At 39.2% G+C, this 14,075-nt stretch overlaps 1 protein-coding gene across 1 annotated transcript; it reads left to right on the top strand.

The window, feature by feature from the left end:
* Positions 1-3,478: 3,478 nt before the first annotated feature.
* pycr1b (pyrroline-5-carboxylate reductase 1b) lies at positions 3,479-13,796 on the top strand. Its single transcript, XM_034120811.1, has 9 exons — positions 3,479-3,657; positions 4,339-4,432; positions 5,292-5,362; positions 5,525-5,704; positions 5,986-6,093; positions 9,530-9,643; positions 10,422-10,514; positions 11,422-11,585; positions 12,650-13,796. Exons 2-9 carry the CDS (start codon positions 4,366-4,368, stop codon positions 12,819-12,821), a joined length of 969 nt encoding a protein of 322 aa, XP_033976702.1. The 5' UTR covers positions 3,479-3,657; positions 4,339-4,365; the 3' UTR covers positions 12,822-13,796.
* The last annotated feature ends 279 nt before the right edge of the window (positions 13,797-14,075 follow it).

Genomic DNA, 14,075 nt, shown 5'->3' on the forward strand with positions numbered 1-14,075 from the left:
TGCTGATGTCAACCCCCCCCCCCCCTCCTGCATAGCTCTCAGCTCTTTATTTGCCAAATGTTGTCTGTGGAACTTTGTCGGCTAAATCTTTGGTCCCATAAGACTTGAGTCCATGCCAGTTTAGTATCCTGTAGGAAGATACTGTATGCAAAGGAGAAAGGATGCTAATTCTGGAGGGGCTCCAAGAATGTAAAATGAAATCTAGCAATGTAACAGTACCACAACTAAAATAAATGATGGTGACAGCCTGTTTAAGAGATGTTTAACCACTGAAAAAGCTTGTGCTACATCATCCACTAGTGTAGCTTAGATTAATTGTGGATCCTCAAACAAATAAATATCTCAAAATATTTCAAGAAATTAAGCAATATTTATGGAATATGCTAAAGTTACTGTATATAATCATTTTCTGTGATCCTGTGATACAATGATATGGAATATTTAATCTTTACATTTATGGGCATCTTCACTGTCTTAGTGTAGTCTTTCTGACTGGTTTATGTTTTGGTTAAAATATGGATGGGAAAAACTAACTACATTTATGAAACTGTTTAAATATTTGGCACATTTTATTGTTTTACTCCAGACAAACAAAGCTTCCCTTCATATTCATTTCCATCAGAAGTTCAGAGACTCCCAGCCTAGCAACATTTCATTATGACTCACCTGGTGAACTGAAGAAAAATATTCCATCATCAAATATACTCACTTGACCTTCTGGCCATGGTCTGATTTATTCAACCTTCTGCTTAACTCAACACGTTTATGAACAAAGAAAACCTGTGCTATCTAATTTTGTGATTTCATTCTCACTTTGTGCCAAATATCGGCTGAACTGAGAATACGAAAAGTACAGAAGAAGACATTTTGCACAGCTTCCATTATCCACATACTCTTCTGGGATTTTCACTCTGATGTGTCCGTGAGATTTTGCGATGAGCTGTGGGAAATCCTTTATTAGATTTGTTTTTTACAAAAAAATGAAAGCTGACATTACACTGGATGCATTAACTTAGCTGCTGTCATTTATTTTCTATACATTTTTATTCATTCCTGTCTCTGATTCATTCTTGTCACTCATTCTTTTCTCAGATTGCAGGACGCAAGACATACGCACACTTGGGAGAGATTTTCTGTCGACGTGTGATATTAAATATGCACATCTTCTTTCACTCGACAGAGCTTCTTTCTCTCTCGTTGGTTTTTATGTCCTCACACACACGCACACACAATCACAAATCTGCATACACACCTCTGGGCCCTAATCACTACAAGCAACAAATTGTTGTGAACGCTTCACATAGATCCGCTTGTCACCGTGTGCTGAAAAAAAACTGTTTTGTGCTCTGTGGTATTTTTAATAAATCTCTTGGGGCGTTTGTCAAAACAAGAAAGACCGAATGAGTGTTGTCACGCCTCAGCACACATGCCGAGGCTGAGTGATAGAGAGGCAGGCAGTGGTAAATTGACTTTGTGTGAGTGTGTGAGTGTGTGTCTGTGCGTCTGTGACTGAGAGGCAGAGTTTTAGGGATTCATCACTGAAATGTTCAGCTTGTTTGAGATTAGATTTTGTTGGCAATTATTCAACAAGGCAATTCAACAAGGTGAAGGGGACACTTTGTGGTACTCCCAAAACACACTGCTCCATATGTAATTCTAACAAAAGAAGGGAATTTATGTTATTCCTTACATTTGTATTTTATTCTGAGAAAGAAGACACACACAAGGCGAGGCATGGTTTGATTCAAAACCTATTCTTCTGAGAAATTTAGAAACATTTAAAAAGGGGAAAAATAAATGTAAACATAGCTATTGCTGAAAACAGTGACATCATCCCATCTCTGTTCAAGACATTTTACTGATATGGTCACTGATATTTCTAAATGTCTTGTTTAAGTGACATTCCAGTACTCCTTGCGAGTTGTGACCATCAAACTGCACTTCATGTGTGAAATCAGAAATCCAAAATGAAAGACTTTTTGAAGGTGTTAGGATGTTAACCGGAAGAGAATAAACTGAGGAAATGATATCACTCTGCCAGCTGACTGTAGAGGAAGAGTATCCTAACAGCTGGTACTGGTGGAGGGCCGTGCATTCTGCTTTAAATATAGACGGGGGCATATGCAATCCCTCAGTCTGCATTCCTGTCAAACGACACTGTGAGAAAATGAAATGGAACGAGGTCCCTCAGAGGAGACGTACAGCACCTCTTGTGAAGTTTAAATTTAGTCTGGCATGGAATGGTATGGCATGGGAAACAGGGGGAGAAAGACACAGGCAGACAGACAGGAGGGGCAGGCCTATTAAAATGTGCACAGGGGAGATTTAAGCATCAAACTGACAGTTACAGGCCAAGTTCATGTTTTATTTTGAGAATATGCATTGGTGAACCACCGAGGGATAACTGGATTCGGATGCCGTGGCTCATTAGTGAACTCGCCATCCACTTCAGCTTTATTTCACATTCTGTCAAATCCAAAGGGAGAGGAAGAAGCACTGGTCTCCTACTAGAATAACAAACCTTCATTCAAATGCAGGTCCCTCAAATATCACAAGCCTCTTCTGTTACCCTGAAGAGAGTCTGTGAGTCATCTTCAAATCTCAGTGCATCTCCATTCAAAATAATTAACCCTCAACATCAGCTGTAGGATCTTTATGCACACATACAGTATTTTAGGAGAAAATCATAGAAACATTTAAATTGGGTTCAGGCAGAACACTATAAAAACTAAGATATCTTTTGTAAGGCCATTAGAGCTGTTAATGTTTAGTTATTAATGAGTCTGAATATAAATATGTTGATACCTTTATTAGTCCAAAGTGGAAATGTACATTGTTACATTTCAAATAAAGAGGCAACTTGGCAAAAATATTAGATAGATAAGAGGGATACAATACAATATAATGCAATACAGCTTTATTTATAAAGCACTTCAAAACCTCCAGACCAAAGTGCTGTACAGTCAAATAAACAAACAAAACATACAAAAAAATCACACAGGATGCATAAAATATTAGAGATAGAAATTACACAAATTACAATTTACAAAAGTACCAGGTAGATAACAATATCTACAGTAATAGTTTTTTAAAAAAAAGAAAAAGTCTCACATGTAGAAGTAGTGTAATGGTGGAGTATGGAGTTAGTAATTCAAGCAAAAATACAAAACATTCTCTCTGGGGTTGCTGCTTTTGTTGGCTCATATAATAGTAGGCTACACTGAAGACAGTTTTCGAATTGCACAACATGACATTTAAATGTTTCTCTATTAGCTCTGAAAAATTGGGATTGACATTATTATTTCCATTTTAAGTAGGCTAGTGCTAGTACTGGGCTTTTTGCCAATACAAATATAACATACTGTACACATTTTCCCGGGAGCATCACTGTCCAAAAAACTGATGCAACTAGGCGTTACGGACTACAAACCCCGCCCAAATGCCAGATCTAAGTTATCATTGGCCAGGAGGTCAGCGTGTCTCTGTCTTGATTGGCTCGTCTCGCTGTCCGTTGTAAATATGCAGCACATTTTGGAACAGAGTAAAGCCACGTTGACACAAAAAGTTGTATTTGTTTTGTTTTCTATCGCCGGCGGCACAACCGTCCCGTCGTTGACTCACACCTGTCAACTCAGGAGCCGCAGCTGGAACATTTAGGTAAAGATAAATATGTCCCTCTTAAATGAATGTGTCTTATTTCTCGTTCATTTCAGCTGTGATAACTAGCTTACCTAGCCGGCATGCTAGCCTGTCGTAAGCTAGCTACGAAGTGCTATCATCCTTCATCTGCATAAACAAAAGAGCTAATGTTATCAACGGCTTGTTTACGAATATAAGACTGTTACAGGTGAAATGTATATATTATATTTAAATGCAGCAGGAAATAAAATAATCAGAAAGCTGTGATTATGTTGCTGTAATATGGTATCATTTTGTTATTGTTCTTGTTTGTTTTATTTGGAGGGTTTGGGTTGGGGTATTTATATTCTGTAAGCATTTTTTAAATTATCTTTAAATGGCTGTCAAAAAATACATATCAAATACACAGCTGTAAATCAGTACATAAGCCCTTATCTCAGTGACATTCCCATGGGTGCTGCCAGGGTGTCAGTAGAGGGGTTTCATCATTCCCTGTCTGTGGACCAGCTCCAGGATTTTCCCTCAGATTGCATCATCACTAGTCAAGACAAGAATGTCTCTTTGCTTTCAATGATAAAAAAAACTGGATTCACAATTAGTCAAAAGTAGAGATTTGAAAAGCATATTACCATTTTGGTGGGGATTGGTCAATGTTTATTGAAATGCATAGCAGTCAGCATCAGCTTTCTGTTTTGACAGGTCAAAGGCGCCACATCATCTGACAGGATGAGCGTTGGGTTCATTGGAGCGGGCCAGCTGGCTCACGCACTAGTGAAAGGATTCTCAGCTGCAGGTGAGGCCACTTTCCTTAATGTGCAATATTTGCCTGTATTAACTGAATCTTAATTCACATAGTCAAATCCTACACCCATGTAAACTAATTCTGGCTTGAATAAAGTTGCAGTCACAACAACACTATACACCAGGGGTGTCCACACTTTTTTCACCGAGGGCCACATACAGAAAAATATGGCCGCTCACTAGAGGTGAGGTATATTACCTCATAAGTTAAGTTATTAGCTAGCAAAATCAATCAAAAGTAGGTAAATTATGCTTGATACTTGAATCTGCTTTAAGAAAAAAATAAACAGCCTACATCCCAGCTCTCCAGAGAGTTTCATTTAATTTGTTAGCAGCTCACCCCTTACAACAGGAGTCCCAGATTGATTATCATAAGAGGAAATAGGAAGGGTATATTTCAAGTTTATTATGTATATAAGTTATTGGGCTTTTTTCTTATCAACTTAGATTTGCTAGAACATATTTTCAAATGTAGTTGACTGAATTTATTGTAAATTGTTGAACACTACTGTGTAATATATGTTTACAGATATATTTAATAAGTACAATACAAGAAAAGCTCAAGTTTCATTTGTGGGCCGTATTCAATTATACTTTTTGAATTTGCAGAGGGCCGATTCAAAATGTTCCGCGTACCACATTTGGCTCCCGGGCCGTAGTTTGGACACCCCTGCTATACACACATTCTTTGGATTGCCACTTTTCTTTAGTTGTATGTATTCACTCTGAATAGCAAATCATCAGTTTTTTTTCTTCTGTACCATATGAAATGTAAGGGTTTATCTTAAATGTGTTATTTCCCATCTCACTGTACATCCTCAACGCTCACTTCCTCCTGTCTCCATCCTAAGGTGTGATTGCCACTCATAGGATCACAGCCAGCTCCCCAGACTTAGAGCTGCCCACTGTAGCGGGACTAAGGGTGAGAATACATCTCTCCTTAGTTGTGTGTCTGTGGGGTGTCTGAAAATGGAAATGGAAATATTGGTTCGAGCGTGCTTTTGTGGACATTTTGTTTCCCCTCATACTTCTTATAACCCTCTCTGATCACCATCACTGTCTTATTTTTCTTCTTCATCTGCAGAAAATGGGGGTGAATATGACAACTAGCAACAAAGAGGCCGTCAGTAAGAGTGATGTGCTCTTCCTGGCTGTGAAACCCCACATCATCCCCTTCGTTCTCGATGAGATTGGGCCAGACATCGAGGACCGTCATCTCATAGTGTCGTGTGCAGCAGGCGTCACCATCAGCTCCATAGAGAAGGTCAGTCGGCATCTGTCACCATCATTCCTGCTCCGTAAAAAATCTGCTGTTTGTGTGTTTTAGAAGTTTCACTAGATTACTTAGTAGTGTGCTCTTTGTTGTATTGTTTTATCATTGTTGTTTATTATTGCGTTATCTTATAATTTGTTTTCCCTCTCTCAATCTCCAATTAGGTTCAATCAAGCTGTTCTGGCATGCTTCCAAACATCTGAAAGAAAGTTGTTTTACTTCCTGACTCTTCCACACACCTATCATTTGTTTCCTTTCTTTTAATTTCACAGAAGCTGCTTCAGTACCGTGCCGCTCCTAAAGTCATGAGGTGTATGACCAACACCCCAGTGGTGGTGAGAGAGGGAGCTACAGTGTATGCCACTGGGACTCATGCAGAGGTAAAAACGAGGGATTATATCATTTAAAGATCTTGAATCTCCAGATAAAGGTGTTACAATGTGTGTGTGTACAAAACGCAGCAAACTCTTACTGATATGTGCTGGGTCCAGGCTCAAGGGCATAGGGCACTCTCAACTCTTTCCAGGACATGCCGGGGCCCTGCCTGCCAGTAGCTTTGCCGATATCTGTGTTGATAGGTAATAGATTAAGAGCGGTGAATCAGCTTAGAAACAGGATGCACTCAAACGTTTGTGTGAGTTTATCAAATTTAGAAGTGATTCCATGTCAGCCACAGCTTGTCACAAAAAATCTGACTGATAGTGTATTTAACAAACTTAAACTAGCTTTATTAAATGTCAGGTCTTTGGCAGGAAAACATTTTTTAATCAATCAAAATCGATTTTATGTTTTTAACGGAAACTTGGATTGAACAAAATAACAGTGCAGCTGTTCTTATCGAATCAACACCTCCCAACTTTAGCTTTATGAGTCAGGAAAGAATGCATAAGAAAGGGGGTGGAGTTGCTATTTTGTTCAATGATTCCCTTCAATGCAGGAAGACATCTTATGGGAACTTTGCTTCTTTTGAATATGTGGCCCTTCAGCTGAAATGCTCCTCTCGAGCTCTGTTCCTAAATATCTATAGACCACCCAAATACTGTGCAAGCTTTTTTCATGACTTTACTGAACTGCTGTCTATAGTGTGTATTGACTTTGACCGTCTAGTCGTTGTTGGTGATTTTAACATCCATGTTGACAACCCCCAGGACAGAGGGGCTAAAGAACTGTTTTGTGTTATTGATAACTATGGACTGACTCAGCATGTGACGGAGCCCACGCACAATAAGGGGCACACTCTGGACTTAATTATCTCAAAGGGTCTGAATATCTCTAAGGTTGTGGTGACTGATGTTGCACTCTCTGATCATTCCTGTGTTTTCTTTGAGAGCTCTATTTCTGTTCACAAAAATGTTCAGAAAGAGGTAACCACAAAGCGATATTTAACTGAAAATACTAGGGAAATGTTTACTCAGAATTTTTCTTCCACACTTGCCCCTGCTAACATCTCAGTAAATGAGCTAGTAGATCATTTTAATTCAAAAATTCAAAAGATTATAGATGCCATTGCTCCAACTAAGGTAAAGGAAGTGACTGGCAAGAAAATATCTCCATGGAGAAAGGCCATGACCGTGAAAACAGAAAAAAGAGTGTGTCGAAAAGCTGAACGTAGGTGGCGAAAAACAAATCTCCAGGTTCATTTTGAAATCTATAAAGAGAGACTTGGCCTTTATAATTTGGAATTGAAAATTGCACGACAGTCTTTCTTCTCTGACATCATTGCCAAAACCAAAAACAACGCACGTGCCTTGTTTGCTACCGTCGACAGACTAACTAACCCCCCAGTGTCAGTAGCCTCTGAATTTCTATCCACCAGGGCGTGCAATGATTTTGCCTCCTTCTTCACTGACAAAATTCAGAAAATCAAACAAGCAGTCAGTGCCTCTGCATCAGGTACAGCAAATGTTTTGTCCCTGTGTCCACTTAAAATCAATTCAAACACCATGACACAATTCCATCAGATTAATGATAAAAACCTAGAGGACATTATACAACTTCTGAAATCCTCCTCCTGCTGCCTTGATATTATTCCAACAGGATTTTTCAAAAATGTTTTTCATTGCATGGCCTCAGATCTACTTCATAGAGTAAACAAATCTCTTCACTCAGGGGTTTTTCCACAGGCCCTGAAAACTGCAGTCATTAAACCGCTCTTAAAAAAAGAATAATCTAGATGCTACCACTGGCTCAGATAATGAAAAACAACAAAATAAGTTACCATAGCTATGCGGATGACACCCAAATTTACATAACAATTTCACCAGGAGACTATTCTCCAATTCAAACACTGAGTGAGTGCATTGAACAAATCAATGACTGGATGTGTCAGAACTTTCTCCAATTAAACAAAGATAAAACTGAGGTAATGGTTTTTAGAGCCAAGGCAGAACGTATAAAAGTTAGCGCTGAGCTTCAGTCTGCAATGTTCAAAACAACAGATAAAGCCAGAAATCTAGGTGTAGTCATGGACTCTGACCTGAGTTTCAACAGTCACATTAAAACAATTACTAAATCAGCCTACTATCACCTAAAGAATATTTATAGGATTAAAAGATTAATGTCACAGCAGGATTTGGAAAAACTTGTCCATGCTTTTATCTTCAGTAGACTTGACTACTGCAATGGTGTCTTTGCAGGTCTCACTAAAAAATCCATTAGAAAGCTGCAGCTAATTCAGAACGCTGCTGCTCGAGTCCTCACTAACAATAAGAAAGTGGATCACATCAGTCCTGTTCTGAAGTCTTTACACTGGCTTCCTGTGTGTCAAAGAATTGATTTCAAAATATTGTTGCTGGTTTATAAAGCTTTGAATGGTTTAGGCCCAAAATACATGTCTGATCTACTGCTAAATTATGAACCATCCAGAACTCTCAGGTCTTCAGGGACTGGTCAGCTTTCTGTCCCCAGAGTCAGAACTAAACATGGAGAAGCAGCGTTCAGTTATTATGCTCCAAATATCTGGAACAAACTCCCAGAAACCTGCAGGTCCGCTGCAACTCGTACTACTTTTAAATCCAGGCTGAAGACTTTTCTTTTTGCCGCTGCTTTTAATTGATATATTCACATCTTAAACTGCACTGTAACTTTTATTATCTTTGCTTTTTAATGCCATTTTCTTAATGTCTTTTCATTTTTGTAAAGCACTTTACCCAAAGGTAGTTAAAGTCATTATTGGGGTTAAAGTCCCCTCGTAGGTGGTTAAAGTCCCCTACGTGTGCCGTTTTGGTTTCAAGACCCTGGTTCGCGGAGGACACCAAAAAAGTCCAAGAAAAGACAACTTAAACTTAACTAATGTGCATTTAAAGAAAATAGGAATAGTTTTGGCGAAAACTAAAAAGGTACCATGGGGTACAGGAATCCGTTTTGGTTTCAAGACCCTGGTTCACGGAGGATACCAAAAAAGTCCTAAAAAGACAAGGTCAAATTTAACTATGTGCATTTAAAAAATTTAAAAAAGGAATAGTTTCGGCGAAAACTAAAAGGTACCATGGGGTCAGATTATAATTTTCCAAAGGGGGGTTCGTTCAGATGTGTGTATCTCACACTGCACTGTAACTGTGGTTCATGTATCTTTGCTTTTAAATGAGGGTTTTTAAATGCCATTTTATATCATTGCTTTTAAATGAGTGTTTTTAGATATCATTTCATAATATGTTTCTTAAATGTTATTAATGTCTTTCATTTTTGTAAAGCACTTTGAATTGCCTTGTGTTGAAATGTGCTATATAAATAAATGTGCCTTGCCTTACAAGATGCACAGAAAGGTAGAACTATACCTACAAAATCATCACCATCATGTTGTCCGCCTTCTTTCAGCTGGAGGACGGCAAGTTACTGGAGCAGCTGATGTCGAGTGTTGGATTCTGCACGGAGGTGGAGGAAGACCTCATTGACGCTGTCACCGGGCTCAGTGGCAGTGGACCAGCCTACGTAAGTAACCTCAGAGCTGTATGTTTGTCACAAAGGGATGTTTCAAATGAATAAAACATATTTATATAACCCAATATCTGTCTCTACAAAATACAATATCCTTGGTTTTATGACCCTTGTAGCTTCAAAGAAAAGTGTATGTGAGGTGTGATGCATACACCTATAATCCTAGTAAAAGAAAGTCACTGGGTGGGCTAATATGTAGGAAATAACAACAATCAAAACAATCCTGGGTATTAAATCCTCTGTTGTTTAGTGGTCTCGTTTTTTCTACATGTTTTGAGATATATACAGAGGATAAGGCAGTGGTAGGTGTTCCCAATACATGATTTATTTTTACAAGAAAGGGTTTTTTTAGGAAATAAATATGCTACCCCAGCTGTGATAATTCCTTGTCTGGCCAAATGTGTGTTTTTATTGTTCCTGTTTTATAAAACTGTCACATCTAATGCCTACTAAGCAGGCAAAGGTGTGTAAGTGTTGAGAGAGTAAGGAATGATTGTGTGTGTGGGGTTTATCTCCTGTCTGCATAGAGCTTGAGCTTTTTTAAATCTTGGCTCAAAAGTGTTGAGCACAATTTGTCCCATCCTAGCTGTGAAGACAAAGTAAGATTAGAATGAAATGGACGTCAGTGTTAAAGGCTTGAAGCTAAATAAGAAACAAAGACTAAATTGTTGATTATTCCGACATCTTTATTTAGTCTGTTCAAAGATGTAAAGGACTTGCTGCTTAAAAGGAAAACAAACCTAAATGTGTGTGTGTTTGTGTGTGTCAACAGGCGTTCACTGCACTGGATGCTCTTGCAGATGGAGGCGTGAAGATGGGTCTGCCAAGAAGACTGGCTGTCAGACTGGGAGCTCAGGCCCTATTGGTCAGTTGGGTTTAGTTGTCTCTTTTGCTGTGCCTATTCCCATTGTCAAGTCTCCCTGATCTACTGGCCGTCTGCATATTTGGAGGCATAATACATGGAAGGATTCAGTGGCTGCTTTATTTAACACAACAAAAACTTCTAATGTCTTAAAATTGCTGATTTAATTCACTAACAATGCACTGAAACTAAACTGAAATTATTAAACCATGCTTGGTATATGGACTGAAAAGTATAGATCAATTTATTTGCAGGTGATTTCTTATTGCTGCTTTTTTCACAATGATTAATTTAAAAGATATTGCTTAAACTCTTTAAAGGCAGCCCTATTTTGATCACATTTCTCCATTTGTCAAACTATATGACTTGAAATATTCACCTCACCAGCTGTCATTGTTGTCGTGGCAGCAGCTGCAGACTTTCTTCACCGGCTCAGTGTGTTCAGCTTCCTTCTGCATTTTTATGAGCAATGTTCTTTGTGTTGCCTTTTTTTCAGCACAAAGCTTTCAGATGTTATTATTTGTTGTAGACAGTTAATACTCTTGGTCTGGGTGTCTCCTCTGGTTTGCACGTTTGCCTGCAGGAGACACTCAGCTGTAGTTGCAGAGTCATGCTCGCCTAGTGTTAGCCAAGAAGCTGCCTGGAAAATCTTTTCACAAAAAAAACCCTGTCTGTACATCAGATTAGATTTCATTTCTCGGATGAACTTTATTAGCAATTGATTCGACATTACAATGCAAATGTGCACCACTCGCAGTATAATGATGACATAAGCACTTCTGTTGCTGAGGCTGCACCATGTATCAGCACCCAATGGCTTTGAAGAAGTAAACAATACAGTGTCCTTCAGATAACTCCTCAACTCCTTCCACTTTATTAAATGATTTGCCGTGTTCCTGTTTCTCCTCAGGGAGCAGCTAAGATGCTGCTGGACTCGGAGCAGCACCCCGGCCAGCTGAAGGACAACGTGTGCTCACCAGGGGGCGCCACCATCCACGCCCTGCACGTCATGGAGAGCGGCGGCTTCCGCAGCCTCCTGATCAACGCTGTGGAGGCGTCATGCATCAGGACGCGGTGAGAAAGTCGCACCTGCACATCCCATATCTACACCATCAGCAAGGTTCTCACAGCTATTACAGTTCTCAAGATGCTGCGGATTACTTCTGTTACTTATTAATCTGCTTTATGTTCTTTGGTTCATTTATTTTTCTATAAAATGTCAGAATTATGACAATTGTCCATTGTTGCATCCTAGAGCGAAAGTTATTCAGGTAACCAAAATGTTAGAAGCTCGAAAACTAGCTTTGGGAATTGGCTGGATAAATGCTGCATTAATGATGACGATGAACTTTCTTGCAACTCAATGATCAATCCCTGACACTTTTGGCACAAAAATGCTTTCTTTTTGTGAACAACTTCAAGGAAATGGTTTGCTGCTACAAAGGATTTATATAGGGATGATTAAGGGGCCACTTAGATGCGTTATAATTGTGCGCATGCAATGCAAACAATCAACTAAGCAGGCGCAACAATTGCGCTGCATATTAGAGGTTCAGTTTTGTTTGTTAAAATATTTTTACCTCATACTTCAGTCTTTACATTTCTAATAGTGTGCACTTAGGCACATGTTCTTTTATTTACATTGAGACTTTGCATAGCAACCTAATGGGCTACTATTTTTTAATTGAGTAAAAAAAATATTGATTTCAAGAAACGGAAATGCAAAGCATATGTGCTGATTTGGAGAAGGCATAATATGATGTCCACTACAGGATAGACTTTATTCTCTGCATTAAGGGGAAAAACAATATGTGCGTATATCAACAAATTGAATATTATTCTAAATCTAATATCATGCATTCGTAAAACGATTCTTTCTGACAAAAAACATTTTAATATTTTGGGCATTCAATTGTCTCTTGACCCTGTTGGTATGGAAAGCAACCCCACTTGGGTTCCTAACTCCAACATTGAGATGATGATAGCATATAACTTAAATGTCTGTTGCTGTCTCCACCATATCTCTCACACACACACACACACACACACACACACACACACACACACACACACACACACACACACACACACACAGAGGGACCTCTATCTAAACGCTAGATTATCCCTTCCCCTCACAGGGAGCTGCAGTACCTGGCCGACCAGGAGCGCATCTCCCCGGCAGCCATAAAGAAAACCACCCTGGACAAGGTGCTGCAGCAGCCCGGAGTCACGGTCAGCGGAGCGGCTAACGGCAGAACGGGGCTCAACCTGTTCAACAACCGCGGCCCCAACGTCAAGAAGAAGAACTGAGAACACAGAGGCAGGCTCACACACACATCTCACAGGTTAATACACACATTGCCTCTCAGGCAGGTGGACTGGTCACACACATCCAAATTACTTTACAAAAATGGCAAAATATGTATACATACTTGAGTTACATAAAGACTGAAGACCTGTTACACTACAAACAAGCACAGGTGCATTCTGGGTGTGTTGCCCACGATTATCGCCTTATGTTGTGATGCAGGGTTAATGGCACACGCATCCAAATGCACACCGAAGAGCAAAAGTGCATTTACAATCTGCTGTCGGTATGTGTTTAACGGTAATGACCCAGTGGGCCATCATGGGATGCTGCTGCACAGATGGTTGCTGGGATACCATCAAGCTCTTAATGTTTGTCTTTAATGTCCTTTTAAACAGAGATGAAGCCACAATGTCAATCATTCTGTTCCCTGTTTTTTTATATACCAACAACAGTATTATGCTGTTAACAAAGACTGAGTATGGATTTTCTCTTTTGCTTGTTTTGATTTTCATATACAAAAACTACGGACTTCACTGATGAAATAACTTCCTTGTTACAACAACCTTTCTAGCACATTAGGAACTTGGTGCCTTGGACCCTGGGACCCATAACATATGTTTCTCTTGCATATAAAGGTCATTCCAAGCTTTAAATCTTCTCTGATGTCCTCATCTTTCTCAAGTCCCTTTGTTTCCTGTTTGTTATGGAAATTGTGGGTCTTAACCCCAACGTGAACTGTTATCTTGAACCTCCTGATGTTTTCTAATATACAGCCACATGTTCTCTTGTAAAGGGAAAGTCCTAAAAGAAATGCATCTACACAAAGAATCAAGATGATATGAAGATGTATTCATATAGATTTAGTCCGTCCTAATTTTGTTATTTGATCCCCATTATTTTACATGTTATGTATTTTTCTTTGTTTGACATATCAACCAGAAAGTTGGTGTCAATATTAAATAAGCAGAATTGAATATTTGTCTTCCAAAGTTAGTTTGTTCTGTATTTATTATCAGTCTGGGTTGACTCCATACTCTGCACTGACTCGACTCAGTTGTGTGGCTCCTATTTTCTCATTTGTTTTCCCCATCTTATTGTCTGTTTGTTTTAGTTTCGAGGTTTCCCTCAGCCCAGACTCTCATCTGTGAGTCATTAAGATCCACCCTGGCCTGCAGATGGCGCCAAATGACCCAATTGACGGTCAATTGTACTTGTCTACAAAGATCAGGTTACCTTAGTTGTTGGTGGAGAAC

This window comes from Trematomus bernacchii, unplaced genomic scaffold, assembly GCF_902827165.1.
Source record: "Trematomus bernacchii unplaced genomic scaffold, fTreBer1.1, whole genome shotgun sequence".
Classification (NCBI taxonomy): domain Eukaryota; kingdom Metazoa; phylum Chordata; class Actinopteri; order Perciformes; family Nototheniidae; genus Trematomus; species Trematomus bernacchii.